The 22030-nt window shown below is 41.9% G+C and overlaps 1 protein-coding gene and 1 pseudogene across 3 annotated transcripts in view; one reads left to right on the plus strand and one right to left on the minus strand.

Annotated features, from left to right (window-relative positions):
• ITCH (itchy E3 ubiquitin protein ligase) overlaps nt 1–22030 on the minus strand; it is a 103338-nt gene that overhangs the window by 61265 nt on the left and 20043 nt on the right. For 2 of the 3 annotated variants that reach the window (XM_066237935.1, XM_066237934.1), the window contains exons 3-4: nt 15822–15912; nt 350–491 (exon numbers count right to left, since the gene is read on the minus strand). In XM_066237935.1, the coding sequence (XP_066094032.1) occupies nt 350–491; nt 15822–15891 (212 nt within the window). In that variant the 5' untranslated portion in view covers nt 15892–15912. The remainder of the gene's footprint in view (nt 1–349; nt 492–15821; nt 15913–22030) is intronic. The other variant, XM_066237936.1, reaches the window with a different exon arrangement.
• LOC136308954 (large ribosomal subunit protein uL4 pseudogene) lies at nt 8640–10010 on the plus strand (annotated as a pseudogene).

The following is a 22030-nucleotide window of genomic DNA, read 5'->3' on the forward strand; positions in this document are numbered from 1 at the left end:
TAAAAAATAAAGTGAGCTACGAATAGCCCTGTACTTCAACCCTAAGTCAAGGAAAGAGCTGCTAAGAGTGGCCCACGACAATGGGCTCTTCCAGCTGCTATTCAGGGGCAACAGTGATACCATCATCAATTAAACTACAGAAAATAAAGAAAAGGAAAACCTAGAAAAACAGAACTATCTAAAGAGAAACAAAAAGGGGACTAGAGGAAGGAATTCTAGAACGAGGAAGAAAAAAAAAGACGAGAGAGAGGGAAGAAGCAAAGAGAACAAGTGAGAAACTTTTAAAAGCTGCATTGCTGCTCAGCCACTAAACAGACTATTCTGTAGTTTAAAATACTTTCAAACCTACACTGTAAGGGGTTGCTTCCATTTGGGGCTGTTCGTATTGTTACATTTTTCTGTCTTCTTTGACTGTCCATCTACTGTGACTTCCACATAAGGACTTGGTCCAAACCAATTCTTTTTATTTTCTTTAAGTTTTGCTGAAATGACTAAAAAAAAAGAAAAAATGTTTCAATATTTGAGATGTTAATTCATCTTCAAATCACTTTAATTTCATAAAGGTTATACAAAACATTATTCATTTTACTCAGAGAAGCAGGTTTACTCTAAAATATTTACCAATTTTATTTGCTCTTGACCTTTGTTTCCTCCTATCCTAGTAAATAAAGAAATTAGGACTGCCCCACACCATCCACCCAAATTCCAGTCGGTATCATCGGTGTAACAGCCCACTATCAGTATCAATTGTCCCAGAAATCCGAGGTCAATTGAAAAGTACACTGAAGCCCTGGCCAGGTAGCTCAGTTGGTTAGTGTCATCCCAATACACCAAGGTTACAAATTTGATCGACAAACGTTTCTCTCTCTCTCCTCTCAGCCCCCCTCAAGTCAATGCCTACTATGTATCAGATATCGCTCTAAACCAGGGGTCCCCAAACTTTTTACACAGGGGGCCGGTTCACCGTCCCTCAGACCATTGGAGGGCCTGACTATAAAAAAAATTATGAACAAATCCCTATGCACACTGCACATATCTTATTTTAAAGTAAAAAAACAAAACGGAAACAAATATAATATTTAAAATAAAGAACAAGTAAATTTAAATCAACAAACTGACCAGTATTTCAATGGGAACAATGCTCCTCTCACTGACCACCAATGAAAGAGGTGCCCCTTCTGGAAGTGCAGCAGAGGCCGGATAAATGGCTCAGGGGGCCACATGCGGCCACGCCCCGTAGTTTGGGTACCCCTGCTCTAAACTGTGGATAGAACAGTTTACAGTGTAGAGAAGGCACTAGCTCTCAAGGAGATAAGATCCTTGTTAGAGAAATGTCCTTGTGATAAAAAAAAAAAGGCTAAAGTGGCACAATTACTGGGTAGTAAGGAAGGCCTCTGAGGAAGTACCTTTAAGCAACCATCTAAATAACAGGAAGCTAGTCATATGAAGATTGGGGCTGGGGACAGACAGGCCTGGCATATCTGAGGGAAAGTGCAAGAACCAGGGAAGACTGGTAAATGAGGTGAGATCATGTTTAGTGTCGAAAGCCAAGATAAAGAATTTGGATTTTATTCTAAGCATGCTGGAAAGCCACTGAAGGAAGACTTATAAACTAAGATTACTTTCAGCATCTAATATATCTCATATCTTAGCATGAGCTTCCCACATTGTGCATCTTGAGACACTGACTACTTAGCTTTCACCCTTGAGTTAGTCACTTTTGCCATAAAACAGCCTTGTCCAAGTCCCTTGGAAGGCACATACAACAAAGAGATTCCACTCCAGCAGAGCACATGGTTTCCACATGTGATAACTCACTGTTTCCCTATAAATGAGGTGATCACAGCCAAGGAAATACTCGACCACCTAAATATCCACTCCAGCAGAAGAGCTCAGAGAATGCCACTGCCCATCCAAGTTAAGGGACCATAGGAGTTGCCGGAGGAGTTTGTGTATTGGAAGTATATAGCAGAAGCTCTATATCCAAATCAGACAGTCTGGGCATCCTAGCAGGCACCGTTCCAGGTGGCTGCCATGGATCTCCTGACTTCACAGAGATCAAGCAATTCTGTCCTTTTGTGCTCCTGTGCCTTTTTGGCAGCATTTAAGCCAGCTGAAGACTTACTATTCTAACAATGTATGCACATTCTTTTATTTTTTAAATTAATTTTAGCAAGAGGAGAGAGAGAAAGAGGGAAGAGCAGGAAGCATCAATTCATACTGTTTCCCATATGTGCCTTGACTGGGCAAGTCCAGGGTTTCGAACCAGCAATCTCCGCATTCCAGGTTGACACCCTATTCACTGTGCCACCACAAGCCAGGCAATGTATGCACATTCTATAAATTACAGCTAAAATCACAACTCTCCCTCTATAAAAAGGAGAGCTATGAGAGATAATGCTAGAAGTAGGCAATAAGGAGCCATGGAGGGCATTTAAGTAAGAGTGCTATTCAAAATTTACTGGGTGCCCAAAACATATTAGGTATTGTATACAGCACTGAAAAAACAGATTATCAGATTAACATTCAAACATCACGCTTGCTATGGGAAAAATATGTTGAAAGGGAAACAGAAGTAGGGGTTAAGAGGCTGAAAGCCATCTAATCAAGAAATTGACTGATAGTTTAGACTAGCATAGCGAACATGGATAAGGGGAAGAATATTATTTTCTAAAGAGAACCAACAGGGCTGCATGAGGAAGTGAGGAAAAGACACAGCAAGAATAATTTCCAGGTTCCTGGAATGAACAGCTGGATGAAAGATGGTATCATTTAATAAGATGGAAAAGAACAAGTTTGAGGAGGGTGGCATGGGCAGGAAATCAAGTTTTATAATAAATGTATAAAATTTGAGATTCTTGTGAGGTATCTAAGTGAAAACACTAAAGAAGAAGTGTTTTTCAGAACAGAGTACGTTTAAGTGGGAACCAGACCTACCCCTGATTAATGTGTAATACAAAGCTCTAACACTTAACACAGAGCCCATTTTTTTTTTTTCCAGAGACAGAGTCAGAGAGAGGGATAGATAGGGACAGACAGATAGGAACGGAGAGAGATGAGAAGCATCAATCATCAGTTTTTCGTTGGACACCTTAGTTGTTCATTGATTGCTTTCTCATATGTGCCTTGACCGTGGGCTTCAGCAGACTGAGTAACCCCTTGCTCAAGCCAGCAACCTTGGCTTTGCTTAAACCAGATGAGCCTGCGCTCAAGCTGGCGACCTTGGGGTCTCGAACCTGGGTCCTCCGCATCCCAGTCCAACGTTCTATCCACTGCGCCACCACCTGGTCAGGCAACACAGAGCCCAATTAAATCACAGCATTGCCACAGAAAAACATAAAATCCCCATTTTTAATTTATTTCTCGTCTCAGAAAAAGGGGAAACAAGCCAAACAATTATGCATAAACTCATTATATTTCTGGGGTTCTTGTAGTCCTCTGAAACTGATTAAACCTAGAACAAAGAGTAATTACAGGCCTGTCAGGAAGGAAATACTCTGCCTTCAGTAGCTTTTTAGGGTTCAATTTTTTTTTTTTTTTTTTTTTTTGGTATTTTTCTGAAGCCGGAAACGGGGAGAGACAGTCAGATAGACTCCCGCATGCGCCCGACCGGGATCCACCCGGCACGCCCACCAGGGGGCGACGCTCTGCCCACCAGGGGGCAATGCTCTGCCCCTCCGGGCATCGCTCTGTTGCGACCAGAGCCACTCTAGCGCCTGGGGCAGAGGCCGAGGAGCCACCCCCAGCGCCCAGGCCATCCTTGCTCCAGTGGAGCCTCGGCTGCGGGAGGGGAAGAGAGACAGAGAGGAAGGAGAGGGGGAGGGGTGGAAAAGCAGATGGGCGCTTCTCCTGTGTGCCCTGGCCGGGAATCAAACCTGGGTCTTCCGCATCCCAGTCCGACGCTCTATCCACTGCGCCACCGCCTGGTCAGGCGACAGGAGAAATTATTTAAATGTTCAAATTCCAAAGTTCAGATTGCATAAAACTTCTATATAGTCTTACTATTATAAAGCACACCAATGTACTACCTTCCTGAAATTTAAATTCCCATAGTGAATTAACAGGATAAAAGAACAGTAAATTATAAACTGGAAGAAAAGGAACCAGAAAAAACTCAGTGTCATCTGTCACATGGGCTCTGGAAAGACTGTCTGGTTTTTGTTCTCATTTCTGTAATCCAACCAGCCCCTCACAGATTCTAGGATTATCTTCCTAAAACAGATGTGATCTTGTCCATACTTTTCAGTGATTCTCTAATGTCTGCAGAAAAAAGTGTAAGCTCTCCTGGGGCATTCTACAGTGTTCACACTGCTGCTCCGGCCTCCTACACCTGATCCCACCCAGCGCCCTGGTATTCTAACCACCAGTAGCCGTTAGCTGTCCCTCACAAGGGCCATGCACTTTCATGCCGCTATGTGCTACTCTCTCCCTTTTCCACCCAATAAAATCATACTTCTTGAGGCGCAAATGCCCCTTTCTCTTTGCTGAATGCTTCTTTAAACCTAAGAAGTTAATTGTTCCTGCCTTTGTGCTTCCATAGCATTTTCATATTTATGAATGCCTCCTACAGCTTTTCAGTCTTAACTTTTTAGTAAGTTTATTAGTTTATAGTTGTTTAATTTAATTGGTAATAACCTTTATGGTAAGGATGTAACCAGTCTTTATAACATTTGTAACTCTTAGTGACTTAAACCTAAGAAACATTTAATGCACTTGTTGAACCAAATGATTCATCACCAAAAACAAGTTTCTCTGCTTTATAGTGCCTCTCTCTCTCTCTCTCTCGTACACACTATACATCTCCTGCATATACATAGTGCTATGGTACGTACATACTGTGTGCTTCTGAACCTTCTGTTCTGAAGGTCAATGCTTTGACTGGATTTCAGTTCTTCATCTTACCTCTCCAGTACAAAATAAAAACTTTGATAATTTAAATATAAAGGAAACAAAAGTGACTCCTTAACTTATCCAACCTATTTGGGGAACCAGGAGTCCATAGTGAACAAGGTAAAATAAATTAAGGGCACTGAGAGCAGAAAAACTAGCCATATTGATGAGCTGATAAGAGATAAAACCAGTTATGCAAGGACTACCTCTGTGGTCAGAAGTCATGAAAGGCGTCCTTGGCAGAATTACATCTTGGCTACGCAGAATTGCATATATACTCCTTACTTTAAATTTTAAATATGAAAGACCAAGCAATCGGCCCTGGCCGGTTGGCTCAGCGGTAGAGCGTCAGCCTAGCGTGCGGAGGACCCGGGTTCGATTCCCGGCCAGGGCACACAGGAGAAGCGCCCATTTGCTTCTCCACCCCTCCGCCGCGCTTTCCTCTCTGTCTCTCTCTTCCCCTGCCGCAGCCAAGGCTCCATTGGAGCAAAGATGGCCCGGGCGCTGGGGATTGCTCTGTGGCCTCTGCTCCAGGCGCTAGAGTGGCTCTGGTCGCAACATGGCGACGCCCAGGATGGGCAGAGCATCGCCCCCTGGTGGGCAGAGCGTCGCCCCTGGTGGGCGTGCCGGGTGGATCCCGGTCGGGCGCATGCGGGAGTCTGTCAGACTGTCTCTCCCTGTTTCCAGCTTCAGAAAAATGAAAAAAGAAAAAAGAAAAGAAAAAAAAAAAAAGAAAGACCAAGCAATCAGAGCTAAATATATGGTATTCTAGTAAATTTGGAAAAATATAGTAATATTTAATTCTATTAGCAATAACTAAAATCAAGATGGATGCCTGACCTGTGGTGGTACAGTGGAAAAGGCTACAACCAAGAATGTTGAGGTTGCTGGTTCGAAGCCCCGGGCTTGCCTGGTCAAGGCACATCCGAAGAGCAACTATGAGTTGATGCTTCCCTCTCCTTCTCTCTCTCTCTAATAACAATAAAATTATTATAAAAAAAAAAAAAGATGGTTTCTCTTCCTCAAATGATGGGTTTTGAGTTAAGACTGAGACTAAGAAATTTCTAAAAAATACCAAAGTAATTATTTCGCCAACACAGTAAATGTTAGCATATAACAAACATTAAATAAAAAACAGACAAATTCAGTATAGCTGAGGTTATATATAGAACATAATTAAAAGGAAATGGCTAAAGACAGAAAAGGATGTAAGAAAAGTCTTACATCCAAACTAAGGGACCTATGCAACAGGATTAGAGAAAAAGAGTAGATGATTCAGAAAATACAAAAGTAAAAATCAGCAGAATATAATGATAGACAGGGATGTGAAGGATAATGAGGCCATGGCTGGTTGGCACAGTGGTAAAGCATCAGCCTTGCCTGACCTGTGGTGGCGCAGTGGGTAAAGCGTCGACCTGGAAATACTGAGGTTGCCGGTTCAAAACCCTGGGCTTGCCTGGTCAAGGCACATATGGGAGTTGATGCTTCCAGCTCCTTCCCCCTTCTCCCTCTCTGTCTCTCTCTCTCTCCCTCTCTCTCTCCTCTCTAAAAATGAATAAATTTAAAAATAAATAAATAAAATAAAAATAAAGCATCCTCCTGGTGTGTGGATGTCCTGGGTTCGATTCCTGGTCAAGAACCCAGGAGAAGCGACCATCTGCTTCTCTACCCCACCCATCCCCTTCTCTTTCACTCCCTCTTCCCCTCCCACAGCCAAGGCTCGATTGGTTCAAGCACATCACCCAGGGCACTGAGGATGGCCTCTGCCTCAGGCACTAAAAATAGCTCAGTTGGAGCATGGCCCCAGATGGGCAGAGTATGGACACCAGACAGGGGTTGCCAGGTGGAATCCTGGTGAGGGCACATGTGGGAGTCTGTCTCTCTAATGCCCTCCTCTCTCTTGGCAAAGGAGAAAAAAAAGATTAATGGGCAAACGTAAAAGAAAAATTTAAATATGTGATCTACCAGGTGGCTTCTTTTTTTTTTAAACTTTTATTTATTGATTTTAGTGAGAGAAGAAGGGAGAGACAGGAACATGAAGCTGTTCTTTTATGTGCCCTGACCAGTGTTCAAACTGGCAACATCTGCACTTCAGGACTATGCTCTAACCAGCTATCTATCTGCACAGTACCACCAGTTAGCTTCTTTTTTTTTTTTACAGAGGCAGAGATAGACAGGGACAGACAGACAGGAACGGAGAGAGATGAGAAGCATCAATCATCAGTTTCTCGTTGCGCGTTGCGACTTCTTAGTTGTTCATTGATTGCTTTCTCACATGTGCCTTGACCACGGGCCTTCAGCAGACCGAGTAACCCCCTGCTGGAGCCAGCGACCTTGGGTCCAAGCTGGTGAGCTCTTTGCTCAAGCCAGATGAGCCCGCGCTCAAGCTGGCGACCTCGAGGTCTCGAACCTGGGTCCTTTCGCATCCCAGTCCGACGTTCTATCCACTGCGCCACCACCTGGTCAGGCCAGTTAGCTTCTTAATAACAATGTTTACACTTCCATTCTGCCATAAATTAAACTTTTATAATAAATATCAATGGTCTTTCACAAAGCAGTACCACTCTTACCAGTTATTCTGGCTCCTTTTAAATAATAAAAAAAGAAAATGTAAGTAACAACATTAAGAAAGACCATGTAAAATAAGCAATGAACCTTATGAAAGATTTAGATTGCTGTTAAGATATTAAATTAGCCTGACCAGGTGGTGGCGCAGTGGATAGAGCGTCGGACTGGGATGCAGAGGACCCAGGTTTGAGACCCCGAGGTCGCCAGCTTGAGCGTGGGCTCATCTGGTTTGAGCAAAGTTCACCAGCTTGGACCCAAGGTCGCTGACTCGAGCAAGGGGTTACTCGGTCTGCTGAAGGCCCACGGTCAAGGCACATATGAGAAAGCAATCAATGAACAATTAAGATGTCGCAATGAAAAACTGATGATTGATGCTTCTCATCTCTCTTCGTTCCTGTCTGTCCCTATCTATCCCTCTCTCTCTCTCTCTCTCTCTCTCTCTGTCTCTGTAAAAAATAAAAATTAAAAAAAATTTTAAAAAAACCAACCAATTAAAAAAAATTTTTTAAAGGTATTAGATTAGATATGAGTATTCCTAGATGAAGAAAGAAATAAGGAATTAGGGGAAAGAGAATATACTATTCTGTACTTAAACAATGTTTTGTAGTTTTCAAATTTATATACCTGTCTTCCAACAACCATGTGTCAAAGATGTTAATAGCTTCAGTTCACAAATAAGAAAACTAAGGTTCAGAGATATTAGTGACCTGCTCAAGATTATATTAAGTATCAAAAAATCCAGGAACAGCCTGACCAGGTGGTGGTGCAGTGGATAGAGCATCAGACTGGGATGCGGAAGGACCCAGGTTCGAGACCCCGAAGTTGCTAGCTTGAGCGCGGGCTCATCTGGCTTGAGCAAAGAGCTCACCAGCTTGGACCCAAGGTCACTGACTCCAGCAGGGGGTTACTCAGTCTGCTGAAGGCCCGCGGTCAAGGCACATGTGAGAAAGCAATCAATGAACAACTAAGAAGTCACAACGCACAACGAAAAACTGATGATTGATGCTTCTCATCTCTCTCCGTTCCTGTCTGTCTGATGCTTCTCATCTCTCTCCATCCCTGTCTATCTCTGCCTCTGTAAAAAAAAAAAAAAAAAATCCAGGAACATTAACTCCCCTGAAGATGAGAACTGTCAATCCATACAGATTTGTTGATTAAAACTGGAGCCTTTTCCTGTGGGAGCCACCAGTCGGAGAGGAGTGTGGCGTTCTCCTCTCCACGCTATGGCATGTGCTCATCCACTGATATCGGTGTACTCCGAAAAGGGGGAGTCATCTGACAAAAATGTCACTTTGCCTGCTGTGTTCAAGGCTCCCATTCAACCAGATATTGTGAACTTTGTTCACACCAACTTACGCAAAAACAATAGACAGCCCTATGCTGTCAGTGAACTGGCAGGTCATCAAACCAGTGCTGTCTTGGGGTACTGGCAGAGCTGTGGCTCGAGTCCCCGGAGTTCGAGGTGGTGGAACTCATCGTTCTGGCCAGGGTGCTTTTGGAAATATGTGTCGTGGGGGCCGCATGTTTGCACCAACCAAAACTTGGCGCCACTGGCACCGCTGAGTGAACACAACACAGAAGCGATATGCCATCTGCTCTGCCCTCGCAGCCTCAGCCTTACCAGCATTGGTCATGTCTAAAGGTCACCGTATTGAGGAAGTTCCTGAACTTCCCCTGGTAGTTGAGGATAAAGTTGAGGGCTACAAGAAAACCAAAGAGGCTGTTTTGCTTCTGAAGAAACTTAAAGCCTGGAATGATATAAAAAAAGGTCTATGCCTCTCAGCGAATGAGAGCTGGCAAGGGCAAAATGAGAAATCGTCGTCGTATCCAGCGCAGGGGACCTTGCATCATCTATAATGAGGACAATGGTATCATCAAAGCCTTCAGAAACATTTCTGGAATCACTCTGCTTAATGTAAGCAAACTGAACATTTTGAAACTTGCTCCTGGTGGGCATGTGGGCCGTTTCTGCATTTGGACTGAAAGTGCTTTCTGCAAGTTAGATGATCTGTATGGCACTTGGCGTAAAGCTGCCTCCCTCAAGAGTAACTACAACCTTCCCATGCACAAAATGCTCAATACAGACCTGAGCAGAATCTTGAAAAGCCCAGAGATCCAAAGAGCCCTCCGAGCACCATGCAAGAAGATTCATTGCAGAGTCCTGAAGAAGAATCCACTGAAAAACCTGAGAATCATGTTGAATCTAAACCCATATGCAAAGACCATGTGCCGGAACACCATACTTCGCCAGGCCAAGAACCGCAAGATCCGGTTGGATAAAGCAGCAGCGGCGCTAGAAGCGAAATCAAGTGAGAAGGGAGTTCCAGGCAAGAAGAAGCCTGTGGTAGGGAAGAAAGGCAAGAAGGCTCTTGGCATGAAGAAGCAAAAGAAGCCTGTGGTGGGAAAAAAGGCTGCTGCTCCCAAGAAACCAGCAGCTGAGAAGAAGCCCGCAGAGAAGAAACCTACCACAGAAGAAAAGAAGCCTGCAGCATAAATTTATATTTGCTTTTTTCCATTAAGGTCAAATCACGTTGGACAGCTAATTTTGAATAAATAAAAACCTGATGAGAGGCAGTGAGAAACAAACAAACAAAAAAAACAAAAAACAAAAAAACAAACTGGAAGTGGAGGATAGACGACCTCCCCAAGAGTTTCCCTGCAGAAGTTTTAATGGCACATTAATCAAAACATTGAAAGTATTTATGATTTCCTATTATAACTTTTCATATATCTGACAAATCATACAAGTAAGCTAGCTAATGACCAAAAGAAGGATCAATACAGGTATGTTTAATACCAAAATAAATTATAAAAGATCATTTAAATACCAGTGGAAGTTCCCAAAGGGGCTACCTCATGAACTGCCTTGATCTATGCAGCAGAGTAGCAGAGAAGACAATCTTCGGCCTGACCTGTGGTAGCTTAGTAGATAAAGAGTCGACCTAGAACCCTGAGGTCACCGGTTTGAAACCCTGGGCACATATGGGAACTGATGCTTCCTTCTCCTCCCCCCCTTCTCTCTCTTCCTGTTTCTGTCTCTCTCTCTCTCCTTTCTCTCTAAAAGTGAATTAAAAAAAAAAAAAAAAAAGAAGACAACTTTTCCTATTCAACTTAAATTTGAACAGCTAAATGACTATCAGGCTATGTCCATAAATTAGTTAGATTCAAATTATAGAAGGTATTGCTAATGCACTGATACTACATATTTTTATTTTATATAAATGTTAAAAAGAAAAGGTGAGGCTGCCTGTCATTTGGTATTCCTATAAGTACTTCAGGAAAATTAAAACTCAAGTTTCTCTAAATAATCCATTTATCAACAGCACTATGAATTATTCTTTTAACCTGTATTTTGCTACAATTTATAATACATGCCATTTCTCTGAAATTAAATGTTCCACTTGCCTTTCCTTAATCTGGTAAGGGAGATAAATTAGCAAATATATACTGTAAACAAATATACTGCTTACAATAATTAGGGGATATTTTCAAAATGAATATGAAACAATAAAATATCCCCTAATTTCTGTGAGCAGTATAGTTAACAGGAATATATGTATATGTGTATGTATGATAGTTAATAAAATAAATTTCATCAGAACCAGAATAGAATTTTCACCTTTGACCTGAAATTCTATGTCTTGTGCATCAACTTTATAAAAACTCAAATCCAATTGATTGTTCTCTGTTAAAAACTCTGATCAGCCCTGGCCGGTTGGCTCAGCGGTAGAGCGTCGGCCTAGCGTGCGGAGGACCCGGGTTCGATTCCCGGCCAGGGCACACAGGAGAAGCGCCCATTTGCTTCTCCACCCCTCCGCCGCGCTTTCCTCTCTGTCTCTCTCTTCCCCTCCCGCAGCCAAGGCTCCATTGGAGCAGAGATGGCCCGGGCGCTGGGCATGGCTCTGTGGCCTCTGCCTCAGGCGCTAGAGTGGCTCTGGTCGCAATATGGTGACGCCCAGGATGGGCAGAGCATCGCCCCCTGGTGGGCGGGCCGGGTGGATCCCAGTCGGGCGCATGCGGGAGTCTAACTGTCTCTCCCTGTTTCCAGCTTCAGAAAAAAAAATGAAAAAAAACAAACAAACAAAAAAAAAACTCTGATCACTTCCCATCTCCCTTAGAAATGCTATTTTTTATAGCCCTGACACACCTGAAGGAGCTGACCTGCTTCCATTAATTCTCATGGAGCCTGACCAGGCAGTGGAGCAGTGGATAGAGCGTCGGACTGGGATGCTGAGGACCCAGGTTCGAGACCTCGAGGTCCCTAGCTTGAGCGTGGGCTTATCTGGTTTGAGCAAAAAGCTCACCAGTTTGGACCCAAGGTCGCTGGCCCCAGCAAGGGGTTACTCGGTCTGCTGAAGGCCCGCGGTCAAGGCACATATGAGAAAGTAATCAATGAACAATAAGGTGTCACAGTGCGCAATGAGAAACTGATGATTGACTGCTTCTCATCTCTCCGTTCCTGTCTGTCTGTCCCTGTCTATCCTTCTCTCTGATTCTGTCTCTGTAAAAATAAAAATAAAAATTAAAAAAAAAAATTCTCATGGCTCCCCGTCTGCACCAGTAGCTTTTGGGGCATGAAGGGAAGTCTTGCGCATCTTCTTCCTTCATGCCTCCTTGTCATGTTCTCTTCTGAAAGGACCCTTTTTCACCTCTCTACATTTAAACAGTAGCAATGCTTGAAGCACCCCGTCTTTTCCCAGCAATTTCAGTCACATATTTTCCTAACCAAACTAATCTCTTCTTGCCATTACCATATACCAGGGCATTTACTTTTTTTTTTTTTTTTTGGTATTTTTCTGAAGTGAGAAGCAGGGAGGCAGTCAGACAGACTCCCGCATGCACCCAACCGGGATCCACCTGGCATGCCCACCAGGGGGCGATGCTCTACCCATCTAGGCCACTGCTCTGTTGCAACCGAAGCCATTCTAGCACCTGAGGCGGAGGCCATGGAGCCATCCTCAGCTCCGGGGACAACTTTGCTGCAATGGAGCCTTGGCTGCAGGAGGGGAAGAGAGACAGAGAGAAAGTAGAGGGGAAAGAGTAGAGAAGCAGGTGGGTGCTTCTCTCGTGCGCCTTGCCTGGGAATTGAAGCTGGGACTTCTACACACCAGGCCAATGCTCTACTGCTAAGCTAGCTGGCAAAGGCCCCAGGGCATTTACTTTCTTCACCTATTTATGCCTTCAATTCAAGAAAGATGCTTAAGCAGCTTACAATAAAAACAATTACTATAACTGTAAAATACAATGTCATTAAGGAAATTTGTGAAAAAAATTAAAAAACCCACAAAAAAAACTTAGCTCTGTGGTTCCTAGCATCAAAAGCAAGCCAAAAAAGTTGCTCTTTTGGGTAAAAAATGAATATGGCCTGACTTGCAGTTGCACAGTGGATAGGGCATTGACCTGGGATGCTAAGGACCCAGGTTCGAAACCCCTAGGTTGCTGGCTTGAGTGCAGGCTCACCAGTTTGAGCGTGGGGTCGCTGACTTGAGAAGGGGATCACAGACATGACATCATGGTCACTGGCTTGAAACCCAAGGTTGCTAGATTGAGCATGGGATCACAGACATGATGCAATGGTCGCTGGCTTGAGCAAGGGGTCACTGGCTCAGCTGGAGCTCCCTGGCCACAAGACGTATCAGAAAGCAATCAATGAACAACTGAAGTGCCACAACTAAGAGCTGATGTTTCTCATCTCTCTACCTACCTGTCTGTCTGTCCCTGTTTGTCTCTTAAAAAAATAAAAAATTATGAAAGGTACCTGACTCTATTCAACTTGGCACTTTATTGTTTATTATCTTATGCTCTCCATTTATCTCATAGCTAATAATATATCTGCTAAATAGATAAGTTTTATCTCTGCTTCTACTGTCACCCTTTCTCTCTTTCTCTTTCTCTTCCCCTCTTGTATCCAGTGGCTTGATTGGTTCAAGCTTGGCTCCAGCCACTGAGGATAGCTCCCTTGGAGCACATCAGCCTCAGGTGCTAAAAATAGCTCAGTACTCACGCACTGGCCCCAGATGGGGTTGCCAGGGTGGATCCTGGTTGGGGCGCATGTGGGAGTCTGCCTGTCTCCCTTCAAAGTTTTAAATGGCTGAGAATTTTGTCTCTTAAGGTACATTCTGGCCTTTATTAAATATTTTTCACCTGGCTGGGTAGCTCAGTTGGTTAAAGCATCATCCCACTATACCAAGGTTGCAGGTTTGGGCCCTAGTCAGGGCTCATACAAGATTCAACCAATGAATGCATAAATGGGTGGAACAAGTCAATGTCTCTCTTTGTATCTCTCAAATCAATAAATAAATTTAAAAATATCTTTCTTACTAATATAATAATGATGATAGCAAATAAGATAGTTTATGCAAAGAAAGTCTAAAAGAATACCCTGTGTCTCTCTCTCCTCTCTAAAATGAATAAAAAATAAAAATAAAATAAAAAAATAAAAATTAAAGGACTTTTTAAAAGATTATTCTAATTAAAGGTCTCAACATTAACCTGTCCCCCCCCAAAAAAGAAAAGCCATAAGAAGCCTGGCCAAATTAAATCAGCTATTCAGGCTAGCTTGAGGATGGAGAGAGGGGAAATAATTAGAAATGGACTCTAGCAAAATAATAATAAATATTTTTAATTAATATATTTCATTAGAAATCACTAATTGGAGTTAGTGAAGGAATTCTGAAAAATAAATTTTAGATCTTGTCATCTTAATAAAATGTTACTTTTATATATTTAATCACTTTTTAGGTTTTGAAGAGGACAATACAAGGCTATAGTTTTTGGTCTAATAATTCATAATCCATACATGTGTATAAACCAGGTATAGTAGAAACTAAAACAACATACAGAGGATGATGATTGTTCTATACTCAACAAATGCCATTAAATTTATGGGGCAGCAACTGAAGTTTCACTATGTGATAGAGACACATGCACTTCTGAAGACAATCCAGTGACTTACTTTTACTAGTGCAAATAATCATATATATATACACATATATATATGTATACACACACACACACACACACACAAAGATCTACAAAGAGACCATATGGAGCCAGACTAGTAAGGTCTTAACCCAGGCTAAAGAAATTCTATACAATAGTGAAGAGAAAAGCACTGAGGTTTTCTGAGCAGGAATGCAACATCAGGTGGCAGGTTAAGAACATTAACCTGAAAGCAACATGCTTGGTTAGTAGGGTTAGAGGAAGAAACAGGGATATTGGTTAACAATAGCAACCAAAGGATTTAAACAGACATCTCACCAAAAAAGATATACAAATGGCCAATAGCACATGAAAAAGATGTTCAACATCATTAGCCATCAGAAAAACACAAATCAGCCTGACCAGGTGGTAATGCAGTGGATAGAGCATTGGACTGGGACGCGGAGGACCCAGGTTTGAAACCCCAATGTTGCCAGCTTGAGCACGGGCTCATCTGGTTTGAGCAAGACTCACCAGCTCAAACCCAAGGTCGCTGGCTCGAGCAAGGAGTCACTCAGTCTGCTGTAGCCCCACGGTCAAGGCACATATGAGAAGGCAATAAATGAACAACTAAAGTGTCGCAACGAAAAACTAATGATTGATGCTTCTCATCTCTCTCTTTTCCTGTCTGTCCCCATCTATCCCTCTCTCTGACTCTCTCTCTGTCTCTGTGAAAAAAAAAAAAGAAAGCAATCAATGAACAACTAAGGAGACTAAGGAGCCACAACGAAGAACTGATGCTTCTCATCTCTCTCCCTTCCTGTTTGTCCCTATCTGTCCCTCTCTCTGCCACTGTCTCTATCTCTGTCAAAAAAAGGAAAAAGGCAAATCAAACATGCACAAGATACCACTTCACACCCACAAGGATGTCTGCCATGAAAAAGTAAAAAACAACATCGACAAGGATGTTGAAAAACCCTCATACATGGCTGGTGAGAATGTAAAATGATGCAAGATGCTTGGAGAATCTGAAATTCCTCACAATGCTAAACATAACTGCACTTCTAAATATATTCCCAAGAGGACTGAAAATATACATCTTCACAAAAGCTTGTACATGAATATTCATAGCATTATTCAGAAGAGCCAAAAAGTGGAAACAACCCAAACACCCATCAACTGATAAATGAATAAATAAAACATAGTATGTCCATACATAAAATATTATTTGGCAATAAAAAGAAATGAAATACTAACACATGCAAGAATATCCTGAAATAAAAATGTAATTTTTACATATCTACACTTTTATTCATTTGTTCATTCATTAAGCAAATATTAATTCAGTACCTGATATATAACAGCCACGAAAGATTTCCTTAAGATTATTTTTTATGCTGCGGGAGCGTGGGGGTAAAGTTGTGGCTCCTTTTAAGACTTACCAGTGATCTGCAGTTGTGATTTCATGGTCAGGCTACCCATTGAACCAAGCTGTGATCCACCACCAGACATACCACCAATAGGACTGCACACCTGAACACGGCAAAGGAAACACTTGTAAACATCAAAAATTCCCATTTAAGAAATATGTAAATCAGGGATCCCCAAACTACGGCCCGCGGCCCCTTGAGGCCATTTATCCGGCCCCCGCCGCACTTCTGGAAGGGGCACCTCTTTCATTGGTGGTCAGTGAGAGGAGCCTAGTTCCCATTGAAATACTGGTCAGTTTTTTTATTTAAATTTACTTGTTATTTCTTTTAAATATTGTATTTGTTCCCGTTTTGGTTTTTTACTTTAAGATATGTGCAGTGTGCATAGGGATTTGTCCATAGTTTATTTTATAGTCCAGCCCTCCAACGGTCTGAGGGACAGTGAACTGGCCCCCTGTGTAAAAAGTTTGGGGACCCCTGATGTAAATAGTGGTAACTTGGACATTTCCACATCCCATTTAAGCCCACATAATAACCAGTGTCCTTCACATTGCTAAATATAATTGTCAATTCTTTGTTTTCGCCGGACCAGGCAGTGGCGCAGTGGATTGAGCGTCAGACTGGGATACAGAGGACCCAGGTTCGAGACCCTGAGGTTGCCAGCTTGAGCGTGGGCTCATCTGGTTTGAGCAAAAGCTCACCAGCTTGAGCCCAAGGTCGCTGGCTCGAGCAAGTGGTTGCTTGGTCTGCTGAAGGCCCACGGTCATGGCACATATGAGAAAGCAATCAATGAACAACTAAGGTGTCCCAAAGAAAAAAACTGATGACTGATGCTTCTTATCTCTCTCCGTTTCTGTCTATCTATCCCTATCTGACTCTCTCTCTGTCCCTGTTTAAAAAAAAAAAAAGTCTTTGTTTTCATCTGCTCAACATATCAGGAAAATCTGACATGGTTGATCATTCCTCCTTCCAACGTTTATCTTCTTCCCTTGAGTTCCCAAGACACATTCTCTAGGTTTATGACCTACCTCACTCACTGTTCCTTCTTAGTGTCCTCTGACATTTCTTCCCCTCCACTGTTAATGCTGGAATAAGGTCCTAGGGCTAAGTTATTGGTTCCTTCTTACCTCTCGATACTCATTTCCCCCAAAATATCATTCAGTAGTATGGTTTTAAGTATCATCTAAATACCAAAGAGTCTCAACTTTACATTTCTAATCCTAGATTTCTTTTTTTTTTAATTTTTTTATTTATTCATTTTTTTAGAGAGGAAAGGGAGAGACAGAGACAGAGAGAGAGAGAGGAGAGACAGAGAGAGAGAAGGGGGGAGGAGCTGGAAGCATCAACTTCCATATGTGCCTTGACCAAGCAAGCCCAGGGTTTTGAACCGGTGACCTCAGCATTGCCAGGTCGACGCTTTATCCACTGCACCACCTCAGGTCAGGACTCTAATCCTAGATTTCACTCCTCGACTCTAAACCACTTTACTTGAGTAATCATGGAAAGACACCACAATCTTTAACATATCCAAAACTGACCTCGTCTTCCCTGTAAACTATGTCAGTTGATTGCAACTCCATCCTTACAGATGCTCAAGCTAAAAACCTTGGAGTCATCTTTGACTCCTTTCTTTTATACATATTTCCTTTTCAACTTGAGGACAAATTCTGTTGTCTCTATTTGCAAAATATATCCAGAATCCAACCCTTTCTCACTACCTCTACCATCAATCTATTCAGAGCCAACTCTAACAGCCACCTTTTTCCTAGATTATGCTTCTCTCCTAGATTACTGCAATGACCTAACAGGTCTCCCTGTTTCTACCCTTGTCTAACTTCAGTACCTATTCTCAACACAACCAGGATGACTCTTAAAATACTGAAAACCCATAAATCGCTTCCCTTTTTACTGAAACTAACAAAAGCCCAATTCCATACAATGCCCTAAAACACTTAACATGTGTGTTGCACCTGCTTCCAACTTCCTGATCTTACTTCCTTCCGTTTTCCTCCTCTACCCCTAACCCAGGGAACCTATTTCCTTGTTATGCCAGCATGCTCTACCCTTATGGACCTTTATTCTATTTGATCTCTATCCTAATCATTTTCTTATTCTTTAGAATAAATCACCTTCTGACATACTAAGTATATAATTTGCTTGGTAGTTTATGGATTTTGACCCTCTGGCTTACAATATAAACTCCCTGTGAGCAAGGATTTTTTTATTGTTCACTGATGAAACCCAAACCCCAAAACAGTGCCTGACATACAGCAAATACTTAAATATCTGTCCAATAAAGTGAACAAAGAAATAGATATTGAATTATGCAAAATGAAAAACTGTAACATATCTTCTACAGTTCCAATCAGGGAAGAGTTAATCGTCATGTGTAAACAACATGATTCATGTAACCAAGATTTTTTTAAAGATTTTTTATTGATTTTACAGAGAGAGGAGAAGTAGGGGTAGGCGAACGAGAAGTATCAACTCATAGCTACTTCACTTTAGTTGTTCACAGACTGCTTGTCATATGTGCCTTGACCAGGCAGGCCCAGGGCTTCGAATCGGCAGCCTCAGCATTCCAGGTCAAGACTTTATCCACTGCGCCATCACAGGTCAGGCCACATAACAAAGATTTTTTAAGACTAGGAACACTTGCCTGACTGGTGGTGGCGCAGTAGATAGAGAGTCAACCCTGGATGCTGAGGTCCCAGGTTTAAAAAGCCTAAGGTTGCTGGTTTGAGTGCGGGATCATCAATGTGATCCCAAGGTCACCGGCTTGAAGCCCAAGATAGCTGGCTTGAGCCCAAGGTCACTGGCTTGAGCAAAGGGTCACTAACTGCCCCCACAATAGTGACAACTTGGCTCTGAACATGTGCCACTGAAAGTTCCTTTCCCATTATCCAAACAAAGTTATCTACATGGACTCTAAAAAATAATCATAAAGAGATGATTATCTTATTCAAAGAGAAAAACAGGAAGGTACAACTTTCAAGGTTCAATAGTATAAAAACAGTTTAAGGAAACTGGCACCAAAACTGAACTTTTAGCATTCATTTGCTGGTCTGAACTCTGTACGAGGTATTTCAGAAGTCAATTTTTCCCTGTTCTCCAAATGGCTTTCCAACAAACATTTTAATATTAACTATTAATACAAGTTGTTTCCTAACTTTCACTATTTACTGCTAGACTTTAAAGGATTTGACATGCCACAATAAATATAACTTTGTTGTGCTGCTATATGGTTCTTTTGCAAACAATGCTTGTGTACTGATATACATCCTAAATTATACAGCTGAATTTCCTGGCTCTCACAAAACTTATTTCTGACCATCTATCAATATCCAAGCCTGACCTGTGGTGGCGCAGTGGATAAAGCGTTGACCTGGATCACTGAGGTCGCAGGTTCAAAACCCTGCACTTGCCTGGTCAAGGCACATATGGAAGTTGATGCTTCCTGCTCCTCCCCTTTCTCTCTCTCTCTCTCTCTCTCTTACTCTCTCTCTTCTCTAAAATGAATAAATTAAAAAATTAAAAAATATATATATCCATGCAGTCTCAAGATGTAAGACCTTGATGGTCGCCATCCCCAATCTTCCAGCAAACCTTTCTCATATCATTTTGAAATTTTAAGAACTATCAAGTAAACGATGTAAATACAAATAAGTTACTGAGTAATATGTATGCTGAAGGAACAAATTCACCCATTTTTATTAAAATGAGTTAAAAAAAAACCCTGTTATTCAGATTAAAAACCAGAAAAAAATATTAAAGAGATAATTTTTTTTTCACCAAGAGCCCTAAATACTGGTGGGAGGAAAGATGGGACAAATTATCACTTAACCTTTAGGAAATAAATAGGATTATGAAAGCAGAGCCTATTCCATACTACCCTCCCCCAAAAAATTGGGTGTGAAGACTTTCACCTTACTAGTTATTCTATTCCAAACCTATTCCCTCTACTTTGCCTGAATCTAAAAAGGAATTTAATACAAATATTATCCCAAAGAAGGTAAAACACCACACACATCTTTTTTATGCTCACAAGTAAACAACCTGAGCCTGACCTGTGGTGGCGCAGTGGATAAAGCGTCGACCTGGAACGCTGAGGTTGCTGGTTCGAAATCCCGAAGACACATACAACAAGCAACCAATGAATAACCAAAGTAACAAGGAGTTGATACTTTTCACTCCTTTCCTCCTCTCTCTAAAATCAATAAATAAAATCTTTAAAAACAAAAAACAAAAACAAACTGAAATCCAGGGAAGTTAAACAAATTGCCCAATTAAGCAAAGAATTTTTACAAATGACACTAAATGTACCATCCACAAAAGAAAAATTTGAGAAATTAAGCTTTTTCAAAATTAGGAAATTCTCTTGAAAAGGCATTATTAAAAAAGTGACAAGATAAAGAAAATGGTGGGAAAATATAACTAAGACACATATTCGATAAGGAATTTATATCTAGAATTCACACACACAAAAAAACCCCTCTTACAAGTCGATAATAATAAGGCACACAACCCAATTAAATGGACTTTTCAAGATCAGAAGAGAAGACATCGCCAAAAAAATGAGAGCTCTAGCCTTGCTCAGTGCAATTTCCTGATTTAAAAACCATAGTTAAGCCCTGGATGGATAGCTCTGTTGGTTAGAGCATCATCCTGGTACACAAAGGTTTCAGGGTTCGATCCCTGATCAGGGCACATACAGAAACAGACTGATGTTTCTCTCCCTCACTAAAAAAATAATAATAATAATAATTAGTATATCAATGGCCCTGGCCGGTGGCACAGTAGAGAGAGCATGTTCGAGCCCCAGTCAGGGCACATCTGAGAAGCAATCAGTGGCTGTACAACTAAGAGGAATAACAAATTGATGCTTCTATCTCTCCCTTTTCTTCTCTCTCTCTCTCTCAAAAAAAAAAAAAAATTAAAGCCAGACCAGGCAATGGCACAGTCGATAGAGCATCAAACTGGGACACAGAGGAACCAAGTTCGAAGCCCTGAGGTCGCCAGCTTGAGTACGGGCTCATCTGGTTTGAGCAGCTTGGACCCAAGGTCACTGGCTTGAGCAGGGGGTCACTTGGTCTGCTGTAGCCCCCAGGTCAAGGCACATATGAGAAAGCAATCAATGAACAACCCTGGTGCTCCAATAGAGAATTGATGCTTCTCATCTCTCTCCCTTCCTGTCTGTCCCTCTGTTTCTGTCACACACACAAAAAAATATTGACTATACATGTGCATATTAGTAAAATGTTGTGACAATATAAAAAAAATTTTTTTAAAGAAGTAAATCTCTAAAATGACCGAAACAGATTCCCCCCCCTCAGAATTACAACAGGTAAAACCTTTGTTTGAATAACTCAGACTGACTTATATTTTCTTAGGGAAACTAACAATAGCAAGTCCTCTAAGAAAAGAATCTAATTTCTTTTTTATTTTTTTATTTTATTTATTCATTTTAGAGAGGAGAGAAAGAGAGAGAGAGAGGAGAGACAGAAAGAGAGAAGGGAGGGAGGAGCTGGAAGCATCAACTCCCATATGTGCCTTGACCAGGCAAGCCCAGGTTTTGAACCGGCGACCTCAGCATTTCCAGGTCGACGCTTTATCCACTGCGCCACCACAGTCAGGCGAAAAGAATCTAATTTCTTCTAATAAAATCCCGTATTTCTGCCTGACCAGGCAGTGGCGCAGTGGATAGAGTTGGATTGGGATGTGGAAGGACCCAGGTTCAAGACCCCGAGGTCGCCAGCTTGAGTGCGGGCTCATCTGGCTTGAGTAAAAGCTCACCAGCTTGGACCCAGGCTCGCTGGCTCCAGCAAGGGGTTACTCAGTCTGCTGAAGACCCGCAGTCAAGGCACATATGAGAAAGCAATCAATGAACAACTAAGAAGTCACAATGCGCAACGAAAAACTAATGATTGATGCTTCTCATCTCTCCGTTCCTGTCTGTCTGTCCCTGTTTCTGACTCTCTCTCTGTCTCTGTAAAAAAAAAAAAAAAAAAAAAAATCTCGTATTTTCCCTCTCCAAAGTAAAATTCAAATGACCCAGGAAAACTTCCTTGCCTAAAAGCTTAATCCTTCATAAATGTTTACCCCACCAAGTAAATGGTTAAAAGAATACAGAAATCCAAAACTAACAAAAAATGTAATGAAGGTCCTGTGCCAACCAACCTTCACCTTTAACCTCTCTGTTATCATCAAACATTTACCGAGGG

This window comes from Saccopteryx bilineata, chromosome 6, assembly GCF_036850765.1.
Source record: "Saccopteryx bilineata isolate mSacBil1 chromosome 6, mSacBil1_pri_phased_curated, whole genome shotgun sequence".
In the NCBI taxonomy this organism is placed as follows: domain Eukaryota; kingdom Metazoa; phylum Chordata; class Mammalia; order Chiroptera; family Emballonuridae; genus Saccopteryx; species Saccopteryx bilineata.